General features: G+C 53.7%; 1 protein-coding gene across 2 annotated transcripts in view; it reads left to right on the top strand.

Annotated features, from left to right (window-relative positions):
* The window catches only part of MAEL (maelstrom spermatogenic transposon silencer), a 161,159-nt gene that overhangs the window by 92,030 nt on the left and 42,241 nt on the right, over positions 1–26,888 (top strand). For both annotated transcript variants that reach the window (XM_075334916.1, XM_075334915.1), the window contains exons 9-11: positions 7,832–7,973; positions 9,126–9,188; positions 22,111–22,246. In XM_075334916.1, the coding sequence (XP_075191031.1) occupies positions 7,832–7,973; positions 9,126–9,188; positions 22,111–22,246 (341 nt within the window). The remainder of the gene's footprint in view (positions 1–7,831; positions 7,974–9,125; positions 9,189–22,110; positions 22,247–26,888) is intronic.

The following is a 26,888-nucleotide window of genomic DNA, read 5'->3' as shown; positions in this document are numbered from 1 at the left end:
TGGTATTCCTCCTGAAGTCATCTCCACTATGACTCGGGCTCGTAAGTCTTCCTCCGCTAAGATCTATCACAGGACTTGGAAAATTTTCCTTTCTTCAGCGCTCTATTGGGAGACCCAGACGATTGGGGTATAGCTACTGCCCTCTGGAGGCCACACAAAGCACTACATCAAAAGTGCAAGGCCCCTCCCCCTCTGGCTATACCCCCCCGTGGTATCACGGGTTCTCTAGTTTTAGCTTTGTGTGCGAAGGAGGTCAGACATCCACGCATAGCTCCACAGATTTTAGTCAGCAGTAGCTGCTGACTATTTCGGATGGAAGAAAAGAGGACACATATAGTGTCCCCAGCATGCTCCCTTCTCACCCCTGGATGGTGTTGTAAGGTTGAGGTACCTATTGCTGGTACGGAGGCTGGAGCCCACATGCTGCTTTCCTTCCACATCCCCCTGAGGGGCTCTGTGGAAGTGGGATCCTGCCGGCCTCAAAGCTCTGACGCCGGGCTCCATCCACAGACCCATTTGAACCTGTTGGATACGGAGCTGGAGTACCGTTCAGGGACATGGCCCTGCACCATTACAGGTACTCTGTGTCCCCGTACACACAGGCACAGCACACTCCAGACTTGCTGGGTGTGCTAGTGCGCCGGGGACAGTAAAGGGTTACAGTCACTGCAGCTTTGCTGAGTGACTTTGTGTATTGGGAACTACCGCGCCGGACGCTCCGGGAGCGGCGGCGCGGCTGGGACTTGTAGTTCGCCGGGGACTGGGCGCCGACCGCGCTTTTACGGCGGCGGCGCTTATAAATCCAGTCCCCGGCTTCTGCGGCCTAGTGCCGCTTCGTTCCCGCCCCCTCCCTGTCACTCAGGGAAGGGGACAGGCGCTGAGCAATCAGCAGCGCCGAGGGCTGGAGCCTTTTCACATGCTCCAGCCCTCTCACTGCAACACTGTCGGGCGCCGGATTCCCGCTCTGCCTTGGGGGCACGCCCACGGCCCGCCCCTCCTCACAGGAGCTGGGGAAGAAGCCGGCAGCCATTACTGAAGTCGGACTTTCGACCAGGCAGGACGGTGGCGATCACACACCCGCTTATAGGCGGGCGGTAAGAGGCACACATAGTGCTGACCACAGATAACTGCAGTGTGTACATGTGTTGTTTTTAACTGCACAGGTCGCTATATGCCCGCTTGGGGAGCGACAAATTAGCAGCAGGAAAGCAGGTGTGCTAAGGCACAGGCTTTCTAGGCTGCTTGTATTGCACGACTGAGGTGTTCATTTGTGTTTATGTGTTATACATTGCACTGTACAGTCGCTAGTCTTAGCTATATTCTCCTGGAATGGCTAGACTACAGCAGCAGAAAACCAAGGGTGCTGGGGCACAGGTTTTTTTCTATGCTGCTTGTATTGCATGGGCTGCAGTGTGCATTTGTACTTGTGCTTGTATGCTATACATTGCACTGTATGGTCACTCTTCTGGGCTATATTCCCCTAGATGACCAGTCTATAGCAGCAGAAGAGCTGGGGTGCCAGGGCACAGGCTTCTATGCTGCTTGTATTGCATGTGCTGCAGTGTTCATTTGTACTTGTGCTTGTATGCTATACATTGCACTGTAGGGTCACTCTTGGCTATATTCCCCTAGATGACTAGTATACAGCAGCAGAAGAGCAGGGGTGCCAGGGCACAGGCTTCTATGCTGCTTGTATTGCTTGTGCTGCAGTGGTCATTTGTACTTTATGCCTGTATGCTATACATTGCACTGTACGGTCACCAATCTTGGCTATATAATTCTAGATAGCTAGTCGGCAGCGGCAAAACAGCAACACAGATTTTCAGTGCTGTTTTTACTACATGGGATGCTGTTCATGACACCGTCCCATTGTGTGCATGCTTCCCGGTAGCACGTCGTCTGCCGGGGTCTCTAGCACTTCGTCTGCCTGGGTCTCTACTAGTTGTGGCCAAAGAAACCATCTGTCAACCCTGTCCATGGACAGGGACGGAGTAGTCATAATATAGAGACTTGCAGTCCAGACAGGCCATGGACAATCTACTTGACCAAAAGGCAGCTCTTCAGGGCTTTGATACTGACATAGCTATCGATCCGGATACACCGGGTGGTAACGCCATACGGAATGATCCTATACCGTCCATCAATGGAAGGTTGGATCTTTCTCTCTCAGCTCCCCCAGTGGAGATAGGAGACGAACAGGAGAAGTCCCTTTTCAGTATCTCACACAGATATTGAGTATTTTTCTGGCCACGCTGACTTCAGAGAAGCAGTCCAGGAACACCACGCTTACCAGATAAGCGTCTTCTCCAAACGTTTTTTAGGATACACGTTATCCCTTTTTTCCCCTGACGTGGTCAGCGCTGGACCCAGGGTCCAAAGGTGGATTCTCCAATCTCCAGGCTTGCATATAGAGCCATAGTTGCACTGGAGATGGGGCTTCACTTCAAGATGCCATTCACAGACAGATGGACTCTGGTTGAAATCTGTCTAGGAGGCTATCGGCGTGTCGGTTGCTCCGGCATCCACAGCCGTATTGGCAACCTAACCTTTTCTGCTGTTCTTGCGCAGCTGACCTTGAGCAGGGACATCTGTACCGCAGAGGCGTCCGTAACCCCGCAATGTCTGCACTGCGACTTACCCTGTTAATGCTGTCCTAAAAGTACAGTCGAGGTTTCGGTCCTTCCCAAGCTCCGGCAGGTCCCAATTGTCCTCGTGCAAAAGGGCTACAAAACCTCAGACGGGCTCAGATTCCGGCCGGGCTCAATCTCGCCCAAGGAAGGCAGTCGGAGGAACCGCTACCAAGGCGGTCTCCTCAGGACTCTCAGCTCTCTCTCTCTCTCTCCGCATCCGCGGTTGATGGCAGACTCCCCCGCCTTTGGCGACATTTAGCTGCCACAGGTCACAGACCGGTGGGTGACGGACATTGTGCTCACGTGCACAGGACAGTGTTCTGTTCTCGTCCTCCGACTCCATTCTTCAGAACGGCCCCACCTCTCCACCGAGCAGATGCCCTGCTGCAGGCGGTGGACGCTCTAAGAGCAGAAGGAGTGGTGATCCCTGTCCCCCCTCAGGAACGAGGGCGAGGGTTTGTACTCCAATCTCTTTGTGGCTCCAAAAATGGACGGTTCCTTCCGTCCTGTTCTGGTTCTGAAACTGCTCAACGAGCATGCGAACGCCAGGCGGTTCCGGATGGGCTCCCTCCGATCCGTCATTGCCTCAATGTCTCGAGGAGACTTCCTTGCCTCAACAGACATCAAAGATGCCTATCTCCACGTGCCAATTGCTACGGAGCACCAACGTTTTCTACGTTTTGTGATAGGAGACGAACATCTTCTGTTCGTAGCTCTGCCATTCAGTCTGGCGACAGCCCCACGGGTGGGCACCAAGGTCATGGCAGCAGTGGTAGCAGTCTTGCACTCTCACGGACACCCGGTGATTCCGTACTTGGACGATCTACTCGTCAAAGCAACCTCCCTCGAGGCATGCCAACGCAGCCTGAATGTTACGCTGGAGACTCTCCAGACTTTCGGGTGGTTCATCAATTTGGCAAGGTCAAATCTGTCTCCGACTCAATCACTAACGTATCTCGGCATGGAGTTTCATACTCTATCAGCAATAGTGAAGCTTCCGCTGAACAAGCAGCGTTCACTGCAGACAGAGGTGCAGTCTCTCCTTCAAGGCCAGTCGCACCCCTTAAGGCGCCTCATGCACTTCCTAAGGAAGATGGTGGCAGCCATCGAGGCAGTTCTCTTTGCGCAGTTTCATCTGCGCCAACGGCAATGGGACATTCTCCGCCAATGGGACGGGCAGTCAACCTCCCTGGACAGGGAAGTCTCCCTTTCCCAGACGGCCGAGGACTCTCTGCTATAGTGGCCATAGCCCCCATCCTGGGCACTGGTCACGACAGATACGAGTCTGTCAGGGTGGGGAGCAGTTTGTCTCCGCCACATGGCTCAGGGGACGTGGACTCAGCAGGAGTCCACCCTTCAGATCGATGTTCAAATCGGGGCAGGGTATCTTACCCTATTAGCCTTCCAGAAGTGGCTAGAAAGAGAGCAGATCCGAATCCAGTCGGACATCTCCACGGTGGCATGCATCAACCACCAAGAAGGGGCGCGCAGTCAGCAAGCCTTCCAGGAAGTCCGGCGAATCCTCATGTGGGTGGAGGACACAGCATCCACCATATCCGCAGTTCACATCCCGGGCGTAGAAAACTGGGAAGCAGACTTCCTCAGTCGCCAGGGTATGGACGCGGGGGAATGGTCCCTTCACTCGGACGTGTTTCAGGAAATCTGTTGCCGCTGGGGGGTGCCGGACGTCGACCTAATGGCGTCTCGGCACACCAACAAGGTCCCGGCATTTATGGCACGATCGCGCGATCACAGAGCTCTGGCGGCAGACGCCTTAGTGCAAGATTGGTCGCAGTTCCGGCTCACATATGTGTTTCCACCTCTGGCACTCTTGCCCAGAGTACTGCGCAAAAATCAGATCCGATTGCAGCCGCGTCATACTCGTCGCACCAGACTGGCCGAGGAGATCGTGGTACCCGGATCTGTGGCATCTCACGGTCGGCCGACCGTGGTCACTACCAGACCGACCAGACTTACTGTCCCAGGGGCCGTTTTCTCCATCGGAATTCTGCGGCCCTGAACCTGACTGGGTGGCTTTTGTGTCCTGGATCCTAGCGTCTTCAGGATTATCCCAAGGGGTCGTTGCCACCATGAGACAGGCTAGGAAGCCCACGTCTGCTAAGATATACCACAGAACGTGGAAGATTTTCTTATTCTGGTGCTCTACTCAGGGAGTGTCTCCCTGGCCATTTGCATTGCCTACTTTTCTTTCCTTCCTACAATAGGAGTCAGAAAAGGGCTTGTCGCTCGACTCCCTCAAAGGGCAAGTCTCAGCACTATCCGTGTTTTTTCAGAAGCGTCTAGCACGTCTTTCTAAGGTGTGCACGTTCCCGCAGGGGGTTTGTCATATCGTACCCCCGTACAAGCGGCCGTTAGATCCATGGGATCTGAACAGGGTTCTAGTTGCTCTCCAGCAGCCGCCTTTCGAGCCTCTGAAGGAAGTTTCTTTTTCTCGCCTGTCACAGAAGGTGGCGTTTCTCGTTGCGATCACATCGCTTCGGCGAGTGTCTGAGCTGGCAGCTCTGTCATCCAAGGCTCCCTTCCTGGTGTTTCACCAGGACAAGGTAGTGCTGCGCCCCATTCCGGAGTTTCTCCCTAAGGTCGTATCCTCGTTTCATCTTAATCAGGATATCTCCTTACCGTCTTTTTGCACTCATCCGGTTCACCGGTATGAGAATGATTTACGTTTGCTAGATCTGGTGAGAGCACTCAGAATCTACATTTCCCGCACGGCGCCCATGCGCCGTGCCGATGCACTTTTTGTCCTTGTCGCTGGTCCGCGCAAGGGGTTGCAGGCTTCTAAAGCCACCCTGGCTCGATGGATCAAAGAACCAATTCTAGAGGCCTACCGTTCTGCGGGGCTTCCGGTTCCTTCAGGGCTAAAAGCCCACTCAACCAGAGCCGTGGGTGCGTCCTGGGCATTACGTCACCAGGCTTCGGCTCAACAGGTGTGCCAGGCAGCTACCTGGTCCAGTCTACACATTTTCACAAGCATTATCAGGTGCATACCTATGCTTCGGCGGATGCCAGCTTAGGTAGAAGAGTCCTGCAGGCGGCAGTGACACCCCCGTAGGGGAGGGCTGTTTTGCAGCTCTAACATGAGGTATTTCTTTACCCACCCAGGGACAGCTTTTGGACGTCCCAATCGTCTGGGTCTCCCAATAGAGCGCTGAAGAAGAAGGGAATTTTGTTACTTACCGTAAATTCCTTTTCTTCTAGCTCTTATTGGGAGACCCAGCACCCGCCCTGTTGTCCTTCGGGATGTTTTTTTGTTGTTTGCGGGTACACATGTTGTTCATGTTGAACGGTTTTTCAGTTCTCCGATGTTATTCGGAGTTAATTTGTTTAAACCAGTTATTGGCTTCCTCCTTCTTGCTTTGGCACTAAAACTGGAGAACCCGTGATACCACGGGGGGGTATAGCCAGAGGGGGAGGGGCCTTGCACTTTTGATGTAGTGCTTTGTGTGGCCTCCAGAGGGCAGTAGCTATACCCCAATCGTCTGGGTCTCCCAATAAGAGCTAGAAGAAAAGGAATTTACGGTAAGTAACAAAATTCCCTTCGTCCTGGTGTCGCTCTTCCGGCCATCCTCCTTGGCCATTCTCGTTGCCGACCCTTCTGTCTTTTCTACAGTCCGGTCTGCAGCTAGGACTGTCCCTCAACTCTCTCAAGGGACAAGTCTCAGCTCTGTCAGTCCTGTTCCAGCGACGTCTCGCTCGGCTGGCTCAGGTCCGCACCTTCATGCAGGGCACGTCTCACATCATTCCGCCTTATCGGCGGCCCTTGGATCCCTGGGACCTTAACTTGGTCCTCACGGTTTTGCAGAAACCTCCCTTTGAGCCTCTTAGGGAGGTCTCTTTGCATCGTCTTTCACAGAAAGTGGTTTTTCTGGTGGCCATAACTTCCCTCAGGAGAGTCTATGATTTGGCCGCGCTCTCTTCGGAGTCACCTTTTTTAGTTTTTCATCAAGACAAGGTAGTTCTCCGTCCGACTCCGGACTTTCTTCCTAAGGTGTTCTCTCCTTTCCACCTTAACCAGGACATTACCCTACCTTCCTTTTGTCCGGCTCCTGTTCATCGCTTTGAGAAAGCGCTGCATACTCTGGATCTGGTGCGTGCGCTCCGGATCTATGTGTCTCGCACCGCTGCTCTTAGGCGGTGCACTTCTCTTTTTGTGCTAACCACAGGTCCGCGCAAGAGCCTCTCTGCTTCTAAACCGACCTTGGCCCGTTGGACTAGATCGACCATTTCGGACGCCTACCAGAGTACTCGGGTGCCTCCCCCGCCGGGGATCAAGGCACACTCGACCAGAGCTGTCGGTGCCTCTTGGGCTTTCAGGCACCAGGCTTCGGCTCAACAAGTCTGTCAGGCTGCCACTTGGGCTAGCCTGCACACCTTCTCGAAGCACTACCAAGTGCATGCTCATGCTTCGGCAGATGCGAGCTTGGGCACACGCATCCTTCAGGCGGCTGTCGCCCATTTGTGAAGTTAGGCTCTCTCTACTTGCCTTTTTTCGGTTTATTTCCCACCCAGGGACTGCTTTGGAACGTCCCATGGTCTGGGTCTCCCAAAGGAACGATAAAGAAAAAGAGAATTTTGTTTACTTACCGTAAATTATTTTTCTTATAGTTCCGTATTGGGAGACCCAGCACCCTCCCTGTTGCCTGTTGGCAATTTTCTTGTTCCGCGTGTTATCACCGGCTTTTGTTGTAGACAGAGGCTCCGGTTGTTCCGGTTTTTACTCTGTTTTACTTGTGGGTGGCTATTCTCCTTCAGCTTTTGCACTGAACTGGCTGGGTCTGCTCACCAGGGGGTGTATAAGCTCAGGGGGAGGAGCTACACTTTTAAGTGTAGTACTTTGGAGGTAGAAGCTAAACACCCATGGTCTGGGTCTCCCAATACGGAACTATAAGAAAAAGAATTTACGGTAAGTAAACAAAATTCTCTTTTTATGAGGGTTTCAGCTTTCAAAAGAGTAATTTATAAAACCAATGGATGAATTTAAAGTCAGGTTATAAGCTTTTATTAACCTAGATAAGCGACAGAACTTCTGTCAGGGACTGTATTATGCAGGGGTAGAAAGATATTAGCGGTGGGGGGGTCTTCAGCAGGCCCCTTGGTGCCTATGGTCCCACTATTTGTGGCCATTATGTGGACAGTGTAGTCTCTGACCCCCGTGTGTCCGGTCACTTTGTCTCTTGCAGGTATAGAGAATCTTTTTGAACTGCAGGATATAGAAACCCTGATCATCAGATATTACAAAGAAAAACTTAACGAGGAGCCATCCAAGTCCAGCGTGCACCGTCTGCTGGACGTCGTGCAGTGGGACTATGCGAACAACACCAGGTAACTCCTCAGCGAGCGCAGTCTGAGGCCGGGATACAGAGAGGTGCTCCACAGCGGGAAGCCTCTGAGGCTACATGTAATTACTAGCGGGACCAATGAACCTTTATGGTGCAAGAAGACCTGAAATGTCCAGGTTTACTTTCTGTATTAGTTATTTATTTTAGCGAGCCGGACGCTCCCTCTCCTGGGCGGCGAGCCGGAACGCTCCCTCTCCTGGGCGGCGAGCCGGGACGCTCCCTCTCCTGGGCGGCGAGCCGGGACGCTCCCTCTCCTGGGCGGCGAGCCGGGACGCTCCCTCTCCTGGGCGGCGAGCCGGGACGCTCCCTCTCCTGGGCGGCGAGCCGGGACGCTCCCTCTCCTGGGCGGCGAGCCGGGACGCTCCCTCTCCTGGGCGGCGAGCCGGGACGCTCCCTCTCCTGGGCGGCGAGCCGGGACGCTCCCTCTCCTGGGCGGCGAGCCGGGACGCTCCCTCTCCTGGGCGGCGAGCCGGGACGCTCCCTCTCCTGGGCGGCGAGCCGGGACGCTCCCTCTCCTGGGCGGCGAGCCGGGACGCTCCCTCTCCTGGGCGGCGAGCCGGGACGCTCCCTCTCCTGGGCGGCGAGCCGGGACGCTCCCTCTCCTGGGCGGCGAGCCGGGACGCTCCCTCTCCTGGGCGGCGAGCCGGGACGCTCCCTCTCCTGGGCGGCGAGCCGGGACGCTCCCTCTCCTGGGCGGCGAGCCGGGACGCTCCCTCTCCTGGGCGGCGAGCCGGGACGCTCCCTCTTCTCGACGGAGTATTCACTGATAAACATTTTTGGAAGTGTCCCTGAGCCAATGCAGTGATTTGCATGACTGAATCATGCCTGTGGTTTATGCTCAGTGCCGCGTTAGGGCTCGGAGATCATGCGCAGTTCAAAGTCTTTGCAATTTTACACTTTTCTAAAATTATTGTACGGTTTTTAGTTGTGATCGTTAAGAGATTGTTGACTTCTGACCATCTTTTCTTTGGAGAGACTCTGCCTCTCTAACATGCTCTTTTTTTATACAGTCATGTGACTTAAGAGAATCCGAATGTAGGGTAGTGGATGATTTCAGCTTGTGGGGGGCAGATTGAGGCGCATATGTCTGTATGATGGCGGCTAGTCCTAAAAACTTGTCTCTCTCTCCTGGCAGATGTAAATGGCACGAGGACAATGACATGTGGTACTGCGCGCTCGCCAGCTGCAAGAAGATCACGTAAGTTATTTCTATTCTCATTTAATTTTTAGTTTTTGCTTTTACAAACAAAGCAGACGGATTGCTCATTGCCTCGTCCTATATGGCCGGACGTAAAGGGGAATGTTCTTCAGAACATGAGAAGGTTTAGGAGCAAAAGGAAAGGCCATGAGCTATTAGCGCTCATATTATTACCTAAAAGGAGAAATATATATAAAGAAACATTTTATGTCTCAGGATCGTAGTTGTGCCCCCTGCTGTTTACTGATCTGCCAGAGGGGGAAGGAGACTGATTCTGTCCAGCGACCACTCAGCACAGCTCTGACCATCATCATCAATTGGAAGCAAACGATGATAGAAACCAGGACCTTAGTTGTTCCCCCTATTGATCTGCCAGAGGGGGAAGGAGACTGATTCTGTCCAGTGCTCACTCAACACAGCTCCCATCATCATCAGCAGCAATTGGAAGCAATGGAGGATAGAATCAGGACCTTAGTTGTTCCTCCTGCTGTTTATTGATCTGCTAGAGGGGGAAGAAGACTGATTTTGTCCAGTGCCTACTCACCACAGCTCCGATCAATTGGAAGCAAAGGAGGGTGGAAACAAGGACCTTAGTTGTTCCCCCTGCTGTTTACTCATCTGCCAGAGATGGAAGGAGACGGATTCTGTCCTGTGCCCACTCACAATAGCTCCGATCATCAGCAGCAATTGGAAGCAAAGGATGATAGACACCAGGACTTTAGTTATTCCCCCTTCTGTTTATTGATCTGCCAGAGGGGGAAGGAGACTGATTCTGTCCAGTGCCCACTCAACACAGCTCCCATCATCAGCAGCAGTTGGAAGCAAAAGAGGATAGAAATCAGGACCTTAGGCCCGTTTCACACATCCAGCATTTCACCGAATGCCAGATACGGCACGCGTGCAGTACAGTAGATTTATTTACAGTGGAAGCGTGACACCATGCGGTTGTGTGCTTCATGCACAACCGCATTTGTCCACATGGTGTCGCGCTTCCACTGTAAATGAATCTACTGTACTGCATGCGTGCCGTATCCGGCATTTGGTTTAATGTCGGATGTGTGAAACGACCCTTAGTTGATCCCCAATCTGTTTATTGATCTGCCAGAGGGGGAAGGAGACTGATTCTGTCCAGTGCCCAGTCACCACAGCTCCCATCATCAGTAACAGCAATTGGGAAAAAAAAGGAGGATAAAAACCTGGACCTTAGTTGTTCCCCCTGCTGTTTGTTGATCTGCCAGAGGGGGAAGGAGACTGATTCTGTCCAGTGCCCATAGCTCCGATTAGCAGCAGCAATTGGAAGCAAAGGAGATTACAAACCAATCTGAGTTTTTAGTAACATCGTAGCTTAGTGTAAAACCGCATTTCAGGACCTCTTGGTGCGAGCGTGGTGCTCGGCCTGACCAATTTATCCTCTGCTTGATCGGGCGATTTTTACCTTTTTGTTTTTGTTCTTTTTTCTTCTCCTTTTTTTACAATAAGCCATAATAATGCTTTTCTTTGTCGCTCCTAATTGGGAGACCCAGACAATTGGGTGTATAGCTATGCCTCCGGAGGCCACACAAAGTATTACACTAAAAGTGTAAAGCCCCTCCCCTTCAGCCTATACAACCCCCGTACTGCTACGGGCTCATCAGTTTTATGCTTTGTGCGAAGGAGGTCAGACATCCACGCATAGCTCCACAGCTTAGTCAGCAGCAGCTGCTGACTATGTCGGATGGAAGAAAAGAGGGCCCATAACAGGGCCCCCAGCATGCTCCCTTCTCACCCCACTCTTGGCGGTGTTGTTAAGGTTGAGGTATCCATTGCGGGTACGGAGGCTGGAGCCCACATGCTGCTTTCCTTCCCCATCCCTCAATTAGGGCTCTGGGTGAAGTGGGATCCCATCGGTCTCCAGGCACAGGAGACCGTGCTCCATCCACAGCTCCTGAGGACCCTGCTGGATAGGAGCCGAGTATCGTTCAGGGACATGGCCCTGCTACTTGGAGGTACTCTGTGTCCCCGTGGGGACCGCGCACAGCAACACTCCAGCATTGCTGGGTGTGCCAGTGCACCGGGGACAGCAGCGCTGGCTGCATTTGTGCCACTATACACTTCAGCGTCGCTGAGTGTATTTGTGTAGGGGGACTGCCGCGCTGACCGCCGCTGCCATGGTTATCACTGCGGCGCGGCTGGGACTGTTAGTGCGCCGGGGACTTCCGCGCCGACCGCGCTTATACGGCGGCCGCGCTTATAACTATAGTCCCCGGCTTCTGCGGCCTAGTCTCATTCTTTTCCCGCCCCCAGCCCTGCCAGTCAGGGGAAGGGCGGGACGCTGTACAGGTCGGCAGCACTGAGGGCTGGAGCATGCTTTGCATACTCCACCCCCCTCACTCTGCACAGTGGGGCACCAGTTCCCGCACTTTTCTGGGTCACGCCCACGGCTCCCTCCTCTCCCCTGGACGCTGGCAGCCATTACTCTCAGCTCTGCTAACGCTGGAGAGGAGAGACAAGCTCAAAGAGACCCAGGCAGGAATTCTGGTGCCCACACAAACGCTTTGCGCAGGCGGTAAGCAGCACCTGTGGTGCTGGCCCCACTAGTGCAGAAGTGTACTTATAGATTATATGATTATAGACTATACTTTACACTGTATGGTGCACTGTTGATTTGTGGCTATTTACCCTCCTATATTGCTCAGAGGAGACAACATACTATGCTGCCTGTGCAGCATGTACGGCGATACTGCCGGCAGGTTCCACTGACCCTCATTGTGTGCAATGCTCGGCCCCTGTGGCACTTTCTCAGCCGGAGCCTCTGCTAGGGGTGGCCCAGGGAGAACCACCTGTTAACACTGTCCAGGTGACAGGGACGGAGTTTGCAGTTTTTACTGAAAGACTTTCTGAGACTATGGCTAAGATATTAGAAGCCTTGCAGTCCAGGCCGGCATCTCAAGCCAGGGGCACTGTGTTATCATTGTCCCCTGGTTCCCCTCAGTTGGAACAACAATGTTCTCCCGGGGTGTCTCATAGATCCCAGGGTGAGGTCTCTGACACGGACCGCAGCCCCAGACCGACTAAGCGAGCTCGCTATGATATCCCCTCGACATCATCACAATGTTCAGGGTCTCAGCGAGAGGACTCTCTGTATGATGAAGCGGAGGTAGCTGATCAGGATTCTGATCCTGAAGCCGCTCTCAACCTTGATACTCCTGATGGGGACGCCATAGTGAATGATCTTATTGCGTCCATCAATGAAATGTTGGATATTTCTCCCTCAGCTCCTCCAGTGGAGGAGTCAGCTTCTCAGCAGGAGAAATTCCGTTTCAGGTTTCCCAAGCGTACAAAGAGTATGTTTCTGGACCACTCTGACTTCAGAGAGGCAGTCCAGAAACACCGAGCTTATCCAGATAAGCGTTTTTCCAAGCGCCTTAAGGATACACGTTACCCTTTTCCCCCTGACGTGGTCAAGGGCTGGACTCAGTGTCCCAAGGTGGATCCTCCAATCTCCAGACTGACGGCTAGATCCATAGTTGCAGTGGAAGATGGAGCTTCACTCAAGGATGCCACTGACAGACAGATGGAGCTCTGGTTGAAATCCATCTATGAAGCTATCGGCGCGTCTTTTGCTCCAGCATTCGCAGCCGTATGGGCACTCCAAGCTATCTCAGCTGGTCAGGCGCAAATTGACGCACTCACGTACGTCTGCGCCGCAGGTGGCGTCCATAACCTCTCAAACGTCGGCATTTGCGTCCTACGCTATTAATGCTGTCCTGGACTCTGCGACCCGTACGGCGGTTGCAGCCGCCAATTCGGTGGTAATACGCAGGGCCTTGTGGCTGCGGGAATGGAAGGCAGATTCGGCTTCCAAAAAGTGCTTAACTGGATTGCCATTTTCTGGCGACCGTTTGTTTGGTGAGAGATAGGATGAAATCATCAAACAATCCAAGGGAAAGGAAACATCCTTACCCCAAGCCAAACCAAAAACACCCCAACAGAGGAGGGGACAGTCGAGGTTTCGGTCCTTTCGGGGTGCGGGCAGGTCACAATTCTCCTCGTCCAAAAGGCCTCAGAAGGATCAGAGGAACTCCGACGCATGGCGGTCTAAATCACACCCTAAAAAGACCGCCGGAGGTGCCGCTACTAAGGCGGCTTCCTCATGACTTACGGCCTCCTCACACCGCATCCTCGGTCGGTGGCAGGCTCTCCCGCTTTTGCGACACCTGGCTGCCACAAGTAAAAGACCGTTGGGTGAGAGACATTTTGTCTCACGGTTACAGGATAGAGTTCAGCTCTCGTCCTCCGACTCGATTCTTCAGAACATCTCCTCCTCCCGAGCAAGCCGAGGCTCTTCTGCAGGCGGTGGGCATTCTGAAGGCAGAAGGAGTGGTGGTCCCGTTCCTCTTCAGCAACAGGGTCACGGTTTCTACTCCAACCTGTTTGTGGTTCCAAAGAAGGACGGGTCCTTCCGTCCTGTTTTGGACCTAAAACTGCTCAACAAACACGTAAGGACCAGGCGGTTCCGGATGGAATCCCTCCGCTCCGTCATCGCCTCAATGTCCCAAGGAGATTTCCTAGCATCGATCGATATCAAGGATGCTTATCTCCACGTACCAATTGCTCCAGAGCATCAGCGCTTCTTGCGCTTCGCCATAGGAGACGAACACCTTCAGTCCGCGGCACTGCCGTTCGGCCTGGCGACAGCCCCAAGGGTTTTCACCAAGGTCATGGCTACAGTAGTTGCGGTCCTCCACTCTCAGGGTCACTCAGTGATACCTTACTTAGACGATCTGTTGATCAAGGCACCCTCTCAAGAGGCATGCCAACACAGCCTCAACGTTACTCTGGAGATTCTCCAGAGTTTCGGGTGGATCATCAATTTTCCAAAGTCAAATCTGACACCGGTCCAATCACTGACATATCTTGGCATGGAGTTTTCATACTCTTCCAGCGATAGTGAAGCTTCCGCTGGACAAACAGCGTTCACTACAGACAGGGGTGCAATCTCTCCTTTAAGGTCGGTCACACCCCTTGAGGCACCTCATGCACTTCCTGGGGAAGATGGTGGCAGCAATGGAAGCAGTCCCTTTCGCGCAGTTTCACCTGCGTCCTCTTCAATGGGACATCCTACGCAAGTGGGACAGGATGCCGACGTCCCTAGACAGGAACGTCTCCCTCTCTCAAGCAACCAAAGCTTCCCTTCGGTGGTGGCTTCTTCCCACCTCATTATCGAAAGGGAAATCCTTCCTACCCCCATCCTGGGCGGTGGTCACGACGGACGCGAGCCTGTCAGGGTGGGGAGCAGTTTTTCTCCACCACAGGGCTCAGGGTACGTGGACTCAGCAAGAGTCCTCACTTCAGATCAATGTTCTGGAGATCAGGGCAGTGTATCTTGCCCTAAAAGCGTTCCAGCAGTGGCTGGAAGGCAAGCAGATCCGAATTCAGTCGGACAACTCCACAGCGGTGGCTTACATCAACCACCAAGGTGGGACACGCAGTCGGCAAGCCTTCCAGGAAGTCCGGAGGATTCTGCTGTGGGTGGAAGCCACAGCATCCACCATATCCGCAGTTCACATCCCGGGCGTAGAAAACTGGGAAGCAGACTTTCTCAGTCGCCAGGGCATGGACGCAGGGGAATGGTCCCTTCACTGAATTCTGCGGCCCTCAACCTGACTGTGTGGCCATTGAGTCCTGGATCCTAGCGTCTTCAGGATTATCTCAAGAGGTCATTGCCACTATGAGACAGGCTAGGAAACCAACGTCCGCCAAGATCTACCACAGGACGTGGAAAATATTCCTGTCGTGGTGCTCTGCTCAGGCGTTTTCTCCCTGGCCATTTGCCTTGCCCACTTTTCATCTCAATCAGGACATTTCCTTACCCTCGTTTTGTCCTCATCCAGTTCACCAATGTGAAAAGGATTTGCACTTGTTAGATCTGGTGAGAGCACTCAGACTCTACATTTCTCGTACGGCGCCCCTGCGCCGCTCCGATGCTCTCTTTGTCCTTGTCGCTGGCCAGCGTAAAGGGTCACAAGCTTCCAAATCAACCCTGGCTCGGTGGATCAAGGAACCAATTCTCGAAGCTTACCGTTCCTCGGGGCTTCCGGTTCCCTCAGGACTGAAGGCCCTTTCTACCAGGGCCGTGGGAGCGTCCTGGGCCTTGCGACACCAGGCTACGGCTCAGCAGATGTGTCAGGCAGCTACCTGGTCGAGCCTGCACACTTTCACGAAACACTATCAGATGCATACCTATGCTTCGGCAGATGCCAGCCTAGGTAGGCGAGTCCTTCAGGCGGCAGTTGCCCACCTGTAGGACGGAGCCGTTACGGCTCTATTATGAGGTATTATATACCAACCCAGGGACTGCTTTTGGACGTCCCAATTGTCTGGGTCTCCCAATTAGGAGCGACAAAGAAGAAGGGAATTTTGTTTACTTACCGTAAATTCCTTTTCTTCTAGCTCCAATTGGGAGACCCAGCACCCGCCCCTGTTTTTTGTATACACATGTTGTTCATGTTAAATGGTTTCAGTTCTCCGATATTCCTTCGGATTGAATTTACTTTAAACCAGTTTATAATTTCTTCGGCGCTCCATTGGGAGACCCAGACGATTGGGTGTATAGCACTGCCTCCGGAGGCCACACAAAGCAATTACACTAAAAAGTGTAAGGCCCCTCCCCTTCTGGCTATACACCCCCAGTGGGATCACTGGCTCACCAGTTTTCTGCTTTGTGCGAAGGAGGTCAGACATCCACGCATAGCTCCACTGTTTAGTCAGCAGTAGCTGCTGACTATACCGGATGGAAGAAAAGAGGGCCCTTTTGGGGCCCCCAGCATGCTCCCTTCTTACCCCACTTGTGGTTTGTAAGGTTGAGGTACCTATTGCTGGTACGGAGGCTGGAGCCCACATGCTGTTTTCCTTCCCCATCCCCCTGAGGGGCTCTGAGGAAGTGGGATCTTACCGGCCACCAAGCCCTGAGGCCGGGCTCCATCCACAGACCCATAGAACCTGCTGGATGTGGAGCGGGAGTGCCGTTCAGGGACAAGGCCCTGCAACTTTCAGGTACTCTGTGTCCCCGTATGGCAGGCCACGCACACCCCAGGCTTGCTGGGTGTGCTAGTGCGCCGGGGACTGTAGCGCTGTGCGCTGGGCTTATAGTCCCCGCAGATTACTGGGGGACTTTATGTGTGTGGATCGCCGCGCCGACCGCCCCTGGAGCGGCGGCGCAGCTGCGACTTGTAGTGCGCCGGGGACGCGCCGACCGCGCTTTTACGGCGGCGACGCTTCTAACTTTAGTCCCCGGTCTTCTGCGGCCTAGCTCCGCTTCGTTAACGCCCCCCACCCTGTCAATCAGGGTAGGGGAGAGACGTTGTTCAATCGGCAGCGCCGAGGGCTGGAGCACGATTTACATGCTCCAGCCCTCTCACTGAGCACAGTAGGACACAGGCTTCGCGCTTTTTCTCTGTGCACGCCCTAGGCCCGCCCCCAAGCTTGCAGCTCCCCAGGACGCCGGCAGCCATTATACACATGCAGTCTGGCTGGAGAACGGACGCAGGCTCTGAGGGACCCAGGCTACGGGTTTCTGGCGACCACACACCCGCGCTAAGCGGGCGGTAAGCAGCACATACGTGCGGCCCCACTAGTACCACAGTGTTATTTTTGTGTACTGCACTGTAAGGTCGCTTCTTGGCTGTACACCCTATATTGCTTTGAGGAGACAACAGCATGTCATCCGCAAAACGCAAGGGTGCCAAGGCACGGGCTGTATACACTGCTTGTACAGCAGGTGGGGCTGATCTACCAGCAGGCTCCAACGACTCTCATTGTGTGCAATGTTCAGTCCCAGTGGCACTTCGTCAGCCAGAGCCTATTGTGGTGGTGGCCCAGGCAGAGACGCCTGTGAACCCTGCCCCGGTGACGGGGACAGAATTTGCAGTCTTTGCTGATAAAATGTCTGTGACTATGACAAAAATCCTGGAGACCTTGCAGTCCAGGCCAGTTGCTCAGACCATGGACACCGCTGTGTCTATGTTCCCCGGCCCCCCTCAGCTGGAATTAATCCGTAATTCAAGGGGGTCCCAGGCATCACAGGCTGAGGGCTCTGACTCCGATGACAGTCCCAGTCCGCCTAAGCGAGCTCGCTGGGAGAGACCCTCCACGTCATCACGCGGATCAGGGTCTCAGCGAGAAGGGTCTCTATATGATGGCTCAGAGGTGGGTGATCAGGAGTCTTGTCCTGACGCCGCACTCAATTTGGATACGCCAGATGGTGACGCCATGGTAAATGACCTTATAGCGGCCATCAATAGGCTGTTGGATATTTCTCCCCCAGCCCCTTCTGCAGAGGAGGCAGCTGCACAGCAGGAGAAATTCCATTTCCTGTATCCCAAGCGTAAATTGAGTACTTTTCTGGACCACTCTGACTTCAGAGAATCCATCCAGAAACACAATACTTATCCGGACAAGCGTTTTTCTAAACGTCTTAAGGATACACGTTATCCCTTTCCCCCTGACGTGGTCAAACGCTGGACCCAGTGTCCAAAAGTGGACCCTCCAATATCCAGGCTTGCAGCTAGATCCATAGTTGCAGTGGAGGATGGGGCTTCACTTAAAGATGCCAATGACAGACAGATGGACCTTTGGTTGAAATCTGTCTATGAAGCTATTGGCGCGTCGTTTGCTCCAGCATTCGCGGCTGTGTGGGCGCTCCAAGCTATTTCAGCTGGTCTGGCACAGGTGGACTCTCTCATACGTCCAGCAGTGCCGCAAGTGGCGTCCCTAACTACGCAAATGTCTGCGTTTGCGACCTACGCTATCAATGCGGTACTGGACTCTACGAGCCGTACCTCAATGGCATCCGCCAACTCTGTAGTTTTGCGCAGAGCCTTGTGGTTAAAGGAATGGAAAGCAGATTCTGCTTCTAAAAAATGTTTAACCAGCTTGCCATTATCTGGAGACAGACTGTTTGGTGAGCAATTGGCGGAAATAATTAAACAGTCCAAAGGTAAGGATTCCTCCTTACCCCAGCCCAGATCAACCAAACTTCCACAGAGGAAGTGGCAGTCAAAGTTTCGGTCCTTTCGAGGCTCGGGCAAGCCCCAATTCTCCTCGTCCAAAGGGACTCAGAAAGAGCAAAGGAGCTCTGATTCCTGGCGGGCTCACTCACGCCCCAAGAAAGCAACCGGAGGTACCGCTTCCAAGGCGGCTGCCTCATGACTTTCGGCCGCCTCCCTCCGCATCCTCGGTCGGTGGCAGGCTCTCCCGCTTTTGCGACATTTGGCTGCCACAGGTCAAAGACCGGTGGGTAACAGACATTTTGTCTCACGGGTACAGGATAGAGTTCAGTTCTCGTCCTCCGCCTCGGTTCTTCAGAACTTCCCCACATCCCGACCGAGCAGATGCCCTTCTGCAGGCGGTGAATTCTCTAAGAGCAGAAGGAGTGGTGGTCCCTGTTCCTCTTCAGGAACGAGGTCAAGGTTTTTACTCCAATCTCTTTGTGGTGCCAAAAAAGGACGGCTCATTCCGTCCTGTTCTGGACCTAAAACTGCTCAACAAGCATGTGAACGCCAGGCGGTTCCGGATGGAATCCCTCCGCTCAGTCATTGCCTCAATGTCTCAAGGAGATTTCCTAGCATCAATAGACATCAAGGATGCTTATCTCCACGTGCCGATTGCTACAGAGCACCAACGCTTTCTACGCTTCGTGATAGGAGACGACCATCTTCAGTTCGTAGCTCTGCCATTTGGTCTGGCGACAGCCCCACGGGTGTTCACCAAGATCATGGCGGCAGTGGTAGCAGTCTTGCACTCTCAGGGACACTCTGTGATCCCTTACTTGGACGATCTACTGGTCAAGGCACCCTCTCAAGAGGCATGCCAATTCAGCTTGACGGTTGCACTGGAGACTCTCCAGACGTTCGGGTGGATCATCAACTTCTCAAAGTCAAATCTGTCACCGACCCAATGACTAACGTATCTTGGCATGGAGTTTCATACTCTCTCAGCGATAGTGAAGCTTCCGCTGGACAAGCAGCGGTCTCTACAGACTGGGGTGCAGGCTCTCCTTCAAAGTCAGTCGCACTCCTTAAGACGCCTCATGCACTTCCTCGGGAAGATGGTGGCGGCAATGGAGGCGGTTCCGTTTGCGCAGTTTCATCTGCGCCCACTTCAATGGGACATTCTCCGCCAATGGGACGGGAAGTCAAAATCCCTGGACAGGAAAGTCTCCCTTTCCCAGACGGCCAAGGACTCTCTGCAGTGGTGGCTTCTTCCCAACTCATTATCACAGGGAAGATCCTTCCTACCACCGTCTTGGGCGGTGGTCACGACAGACGCGAGTCTGTCAGGGTGGGGAGCAGTTTTTCTCCACCACAGGGCTCAGGGTACGTGGACTCAGCAGGAGTCCACCCTTCAGATCAATGTTCTGGAAATCAGAGCAGTGTATCTTGCCCTACTAGCCTTCCAGCAGTGGCTGGAAGGAAGGCAGATCCGAATTCAGTCGGACAACTCCACAGCGGTGGCATACATCAACCACCAAGGGGGGACACGCAGTCGGCAAGCCTTCCAGGAAGTCCGGCGGATTCTGATGTGGGTGGAAGCCACGGCCTCCACCATATCCGCAGTTCACATCCCCGGCGTAGAAAACTGGGAAGCAGACTTCCTCAGTCGCCAGGGCATGGACGCAGGGGAATGGTCCCTTCACCCAGACGTGTTTCAGGAAATCTGTCGCCGATAGGGAAGGCCGGACGTCGACCTCATGGCGTCCCGGCACAACAACAAGGTCCCAACCTTCATGGCACGGTCTCGCGATCAAAGAGCGCTGGCGGCAGACGCCCTAGTGCAAGATTGGTCGCAGTTCCGGCTCCCTTATGTGTTTCCACCTCTGGCACTCTTGCCCAGAGTGCTACGCAAGATCAGATCCGATTGCAGCCGCGTCATACTCGTCGCCCCAGACTGGCCGAGGAGGGCGTGGTATCCGGATCTGTGGCAGCTCACGGTCGGCCAACCGTGGGCACTACCAGACCGACCAGACTTACTGTCCCAAGGGCCGTTTTTCCATCGGAATTCTGCGGCCCTGAACCTGACTGTGTGGCCATTGAGTCCTGGATCCTAGCGTCTTCAGGATTATCCCAAGGGGTCGTTGCCACCATGAGACAGGCTAGGAAGCCCACGTCCGCTAAGATCTACCACAGAACGTGGAGGATATTCTGATCCTGGTGCTCTGCTCAGGGAGTGTCTCCCTGGCCATTTGCATTGCCTACTTTTCTTTCTTTCCTGCAATCTGGGTTAGAAAAAGGTTTGTCGCTCGGCTCCCTTAAAGGTCAGGTCTCGGCGCTATCCGTCTTTTTTCAGAGGCGTTTGGCACGCCTTCCTAAGGTGCGCACGTTCCTTCAGGGGGTTTGCCATATCGTACCCCCGTACAAGCGGCCGTTAGATCCGTGGGATCTGAACAGGGTACTAGTTGCCCTCCAGAAGCCGCCCTTCGAGCCTCTGAGAGAGGTTTCACTTTCTAGACTATCACAGAAAGTGGTTTTTCTGGTAGCGATCACGTCTCTTCGGAGAGTGTCTGAGCTGGCAGCGCTATCATCCAAAGCTCCCTTCCTGGTCTTCCACCAGGACAAGGTAGTGCTGCGCCCCATTCAGGAGTTTCTCCCGAAGGTGGTATCCTCTTTTCATCTTAATCAGGATATCTCTTTGCCTTCGTTTTGTCCTCATGCAGTTCATCGGTATGAGAAGGATTTACATTTGTTGGATCTGGTGAGAGCACTCAGAATCTACATTTCCCGCACGGCGCCCTTGCGCCGTTCGGATGCACTCTTTGTCCTTGTCGCTGGTAAGCGCAAAGGGTCGCAGGCTTCTAAGGCCACCCTGGCTCGATGGATCAAAGAACCAATTCTTGAAGCCTACCGTTCTGCTGGGCTTCCGGTTCCATCAGGGCTGAAGGCCCATTCTACCAGAGCCGTGGGTGCGTCCTGGGCATTGCGACACCAGGCTACGGCTCAACAGGTGTGCCAGGCAGCTACCTGGTCGAGTCTGCACACTTTCACCAAACATTATCAGGTGCATACCTATGCTTCGGCGGACGCCAGCCTAGGTAGAAGAGTCCTGCAGGCGGCAGTTGCCTCCCTATAGGGGAGGGCTGTCTTGCAGCTCTAACATGAGGTATTCTTTACCCACCCAGGGACAGCTTTTGGACGTCCCAATCGTCTGGGTCTCCCAATGGAGCGCCGAAGAAGAAGGGAATTTTGTTACTTACCGTAAATTCCTTTTCTTCTAGCTCCTATTGGGAGACCCAGGACCCGCCCTATTGTCCTTCGGGATTTTTGGTTGTTTTTCGGGTACACATGTTGTTCATGTTGAACGGTTTTCAGTTCTCCGACGTTACTTCGGAGTGAATTTGTTTAAACCAGTTCTTGGCTTTCCTCCTTCTTGCTTTTGCACTAAAACTGGTGAGCCAGTGATCCCACTGGGGGTGTATAGCCAGAAGGGGAGGGGCCTTACACTTTTTAGTGTAATTGCTTTGTGTGGCCTCCGGAGGCAGTGCTATACACCCAATCGTCTGGCTCTCCCAATAGGAGCTAGAAGAAAAGGAATTTACGGTAAGTAACAAAATTCCCTTCTTTTTCCTCCTTCTGGCTTTTGCACCAAAACTGATGAGCCCGTAGCAGTACGGGGGGTGTATAGGCTGAAGGGGAGGGGCTTTACACTTTTAGTGTAATACTTTGTGTGGCCTCCGGAGGCATAGCTATACACCCAATTGTCTGGGTCTCCCAATTGGAGCTAGAAGAAAAGGAATTTACGGTAAGTAAACAAAATTCCCTTCTTTTATATTTCTGACCACACAGGCGTATGAGGAAGCTCCGATCCCGGCACTTACGACGCTCCACTCCACAAGCCCGATCCGGCTCCTGTGGATTTGTCACTTAGTCCTCTGCCTTCTGTTTTGTAGATACTGCATCAGCCGAGCTCTGGCCTCCGTATACAACGTGGTCCTTACAGGCGCCCACCTGCCCAATCTGCAGCCGAACGACACCCAGAGGTCTGAAAATAGTAAAACCGTCATCCTCGATGCCAAGAGATACCAGGTGAGCGTGATTACAGATTAACCGTGGTACAAAACATGAGCTGCGTACAGGAAGGCAATGCGTGTGTGAATACAGATGTACCGTATTTTTCAGATAAGACGCACTTTTCCTCCCAAAAATTTGGCAGGAAAATGAGCAGTGAGTCTTATAATCCGAATGTAGCTTACTGGGGGTGGAGAGGGGTCACAGGAGGCAGGGGAGATGCTGCGGGCAGTGCGCTGTGGGTTTACTGCGGGCGGTGTACTGCGTGGCGCTGTGCTGAAGGCGTTCTGCGGGAGGTGCGCTGTACTGCGGGTGCTGCACTGCGCTCGCTGCGGGTGCTGCACTGCGCTCGCTGCGGGTACTGCACTGTGCTCTCTGCGGGTGCTGCGGGCAGTGAGGCAGTGGCCGCCATTCTGAAAATGTCAGCAGTGTGGGCTTCAAATAATGGCGCCCAGAGGTGTCGCGTGCGCAGATGAGATCTCTGCTTGTTATTTAACAAATAACTCAATCTGCGCATGCGCCATTTCTTTGTAGGCCGCACCGCCGACAGTTTCTAAATGTTCCTCCTGCCTCGCACTGAGAATCTGGGACACCCGCAGCATCACCCTACTGCACCACCGCCCCTGTCTCCTGTGACCCCGCACTACCACTGCTGCTGTGTCTCCCTCCCCCCCCCCCCCCCCCCCCTTCCCCCTGGTAACACACCACTGGATTTTCTTCGGCGCTCCATTGGGAGACCCAGACGATTGGGTGTATAGCTACTGCCTCCGGAGGCCACACAAAGTATTACACTAAAAAGTGTAAGGCCCCTCCCCTTCTGCATATACACCCCCCGTGGGATCACGGGCTGCTTCAGTTTTATGCTTTGTGCGAAGTAGGTCAGACATCCACGCTTAGCTCCACTGTTTAGTCAGCAGTAGCTGCTGACTATGTCGGATGGAAGAAAAGAGGGCCCATACTAGGGCCCCCAGCATGCTCCCTTCTCACCCCACTTTTGTCGGCGGTGTTTGTTAAGGTTGAGGTACCCATTGCGGGTACGGAGGCTGGAGCCCACATGCTGTTTTCCTTCCCCATCCCCCCTCGGGGCTCTGGGTGAAGTGGGATCTTACCGGTCTCCAGGCACTGAGACCGGGCTCCATCCACAGACCCGGAGAACCTGCTGGATATGGAGCTGGGTATCGTCAGGGACAGGGCCCTGCTACATTAAGGTACTCTGTGTCCCCGTACACATCGCGCACACACACACCAGCATTGCTGGGAGTGTTAGTGCGCCAGGGACAACAGCGCGGAGCGCTTGTGCTATTATTCACTGCAGCTTAGCTGAGTGAATTTATGTGTTAGAAACTGCCGCGCCGGCCGCTGCGGGGTGTTTTACACTGTGGCGCGGCTGGGACTTGTGGTGCGCCGGGGACTTCCGCGCTGGCCGTGCACAAGGACGGCCGCGCTTATTACTCGAGTCCCCGGCTTGGCGGCCTAGTTTTCGCTTCGTTCCCGCCCCCAGCCCTGCCAGTCAGGGGAGGGGCGGGACGCTGTACAGAAAGTCAGCGCCGAGAGCTGGAGTCTGCTTTGCATTCTCCAGCCCCCTTCACTGGACACAGTGGGACGCCAGTTTCCCGCTCTTGTCTGGGGCACGCCCACGGCCCGCCCCTCTTCACAGGACGCCGGCAGCCATTCCTGCACGCAGTCTGGGCTGGAGAAGGGAGACAAGCTCTGGGCAACCAGTCACAGGATTCGGGCGACCACACACCCGCCTTTGTGCGGGCGGTAAGCAGCACCTGAAGTGCTGAACCCACTAATGCCATTTGTACTTTATGCCTAGATGGCTAGACTACAGCAGCAAAAAGCAAGGGTGCTAAGGCACAGGCTTTCTAGGCTGCTTGTATTGCATGTGCTGAAGTGTTCATTTGTACTTTATGCTGGTATGCTATACACTGCACTGTACGGTCGCTATTCTTGGCTATATACTCCTAGATGGCTGGACAACAGCAGCAAAAAAGCAAGGGTGCTAAGGCACAGGTTTTCTATGCTGCTTGTACTGCATGTGCTGAAGTGTTCATTTGTACTTTCTGCTTGTATGCTATACATTGCACTGTACGGTCGCTATTCTTGGCTAATGCTTCTAGATGGCTAGACAACAGCAGCAAAAAAGCAAGGGTGCCAAGGCACAGGCTTTCTATGCTGCTTGTACTGCATGTGCTGAAGTGTTCATTTGTACTTTCTGCTTGTATGCTATACATTGCACTGTACGGTCGCTATTCTTGGCTAATGCTTCTAGATGGCTAGACAACAGCAGCAAAAAAGAAAGGGTGCCAAGGCACAGGCTTTCTATGATGCTTGTACTGCACGTGATACTGTTACCACACGGCAGGTTCCACTGTCCCCATTGTGTGCAATGCTCCCCTGTACCACTTGGTCAGCCGGGGTCTCTGCTAGAGGTGGCCAAAGGAACCACCTGTGAACCCTGTCGAGGGACAGGGACGGAGTTGCAGTTTCGGCTGATAGATTGTCTGTGACCGTGACTAACATCTTAGAGACTTTGCAGTCCAGACGGACCATGGGCAATGTTGATACAATGCTCCCTGGCCGCCCTCATTTGGAACAAATCAGTGCTCCGGGGGGGTCCCATACATCCCAGGGCGCAGGCTCTGACACGGACGACAGTCCCAGACAGTCTAAGCGAGCTCGCTGGGAGCGGCACTCGGCTTCATCACTGGTTAGGGTCCCAGCGGGACTCTCTGTATGATGAGGCAGACGTAGCTGATCAGGACTCTGATTCTGAGACCGCTCTCAATCCGGATACTCCGGATGGTGACGCCATAGTGAATGATCTTCTAGCGTCCATCAAGGGAATGTTGGATATTTCTCCCTCAGCTCCTCCGGTGGAGGAGTCAGCTTCACAGCAGGAGAAATCCCTTTTCAGTATCTCAAGCGTATATTGAGTACTTTTCTGACCACTCTGACTTCAGAGAAGCAATCCGGAAACACCACACTTATCCAGATAAGCGTTCTCCAATCGTATTAAGGATACACGTTATCCTTTTTTCTCCCTGACGTGGTCAAGCGCTGGACCCAGTGTCCAAAGGTGGATCCCCCAATCTCCAGGCTTGCGGCTAGATCCATAGTTGCAGTGGAAGATGGGACTTCACTTAAAGATGCCATTGACAGACAGATGGTCCTCTGGTTGAATTCTGTCTATGAAGCTATCGGCGTGTCGGTTGCTCCGGCATTCGCAGCCGTATGGGCATTCCAAGCTATTTCAGCTGGTCTTGCGCACGTGGACACTGTCACATGTACATCTGTGCCGCAGATGGCGTCCTTAACCTCGCAATGTCTGCATTGCGACTTGCGCTATTAATGCTGTCCTGCACTCTACGAGCCGCACGTCAGTGGCGTCCGCCGACTCCGTGGTTTTACGCAGAGCCTTGTGGTTGAGGGAATGGAAAGCAGATTCTGCTTCCAAAAAAGTGCTTAACCAGTTTGCCATTATCTGGTGACAGACTGTTTGGTGAGCGATTGGATGAAATCATTAAACAGTCCAAGGGTAAGGACTCTTCCTTACACCAGCCCAGATCAAACAACACCCAACAGAAGAAGGGACAGTCGAGGTTTCGGTCCTTCCCAGGCTCGGGCAGGTCCCAATTGTCCTCGTCCAAAAGGACTCAAAAGGCTCAGAGAGGCGCAGATTCCTGGCAGGCTCAATCACGCCCAAGGAAGGCAGCCGGAGGAACCGCTACCAAGGCGGTTTCCTCATGACGTTCAGCCCTCTCTCTCCGCATCCGCGGTCGGTGGCAGACTCTCCCGCTTTGGCGACATTTAGCTGCCACAGGTCAAAGACCGGTGGGTGAGAGACATTTTGTCTCACGTGTACAGGATAGAGTTCTGTTCTCGTCCTCCGACTAGATCTTCAGAACTTCCTCATCTCCCGACCGAGCCGATGCTCTTCTGCAGGCAGAAGGAGTGGTAATCCCTGTTCCTCCTCAGGAACAAGATACGGTTTTTACTCCAATCTGGTTGTGGTACCAAAAAACGACGGCTCTTTCCGTTCCGTTTTGGACCTAAACCTGCTCAACAAGCACGTGAAAACCAGGCGGTTCCGGATGGAATCCCTCCGCTCCGTCATTGCCTCAATGTCTCAAGGAGATTTCCTAGCGTCAATAGACATCAGGATGCTTATCTCCACGTACCGATTGCTCCAGAGCACCGGTGTTGGCTACGATTCGTTATTGAAGACGAGCATCTTCAGTTCGTAGCCCTGCCCTTCGGTCTGGCGACAGCCCCACGGCTTTTCACCAAGTTCATGGCAGCAGTGGGAGTAGTCCTGCACTCTCAGGGTCACTCTGTGATCCCTTACTTGGACGATCTACTTGTCAAGGCACCCTCTCAAGAGGCATGCCAACACAGCCTGAACGTGGCGCTGGAGACTCTCCAGAGTTTCGAGTGGATCATAAACTTTTCAAAGTTAAATCTGACACCGACCCAATCGCTGACATATCTTGGCATGGAGCTTCACACTCTCTCAGCGATAGTGCAGCTCCCGCTGGACATACAGCGTTCACTACAGACGGGGGTGCAGTCTCTCCTTCAAGGCCAGTCGCACCCCTTAAGACGCCTCATGCAGAGGCAGTCCCTTTCGCGCAGTTTCATCTGCGTCCACTTCTAT

Source organism: Anomaloglossus baeobatrachus, chromosome 2 (assembly GCF_048569485.1).
Source record: "Anomaloglossus baeobatrachus isolate aAnoBae1 chromosome 2, aAnoBae1.hap1, whole genome shotgun sequence".
Lineage (NCBI taxonomy): Eukaryota > Metazoa > Chordata > Amphibia > Anura > Aromobatidae > Anomaloglossus > Anomaloglossus baeobatrachus.
Note: the sequence above shows the minus strand (reverse complement) of the source record. Positions and strands in the feature narration are given on the sequence as shown.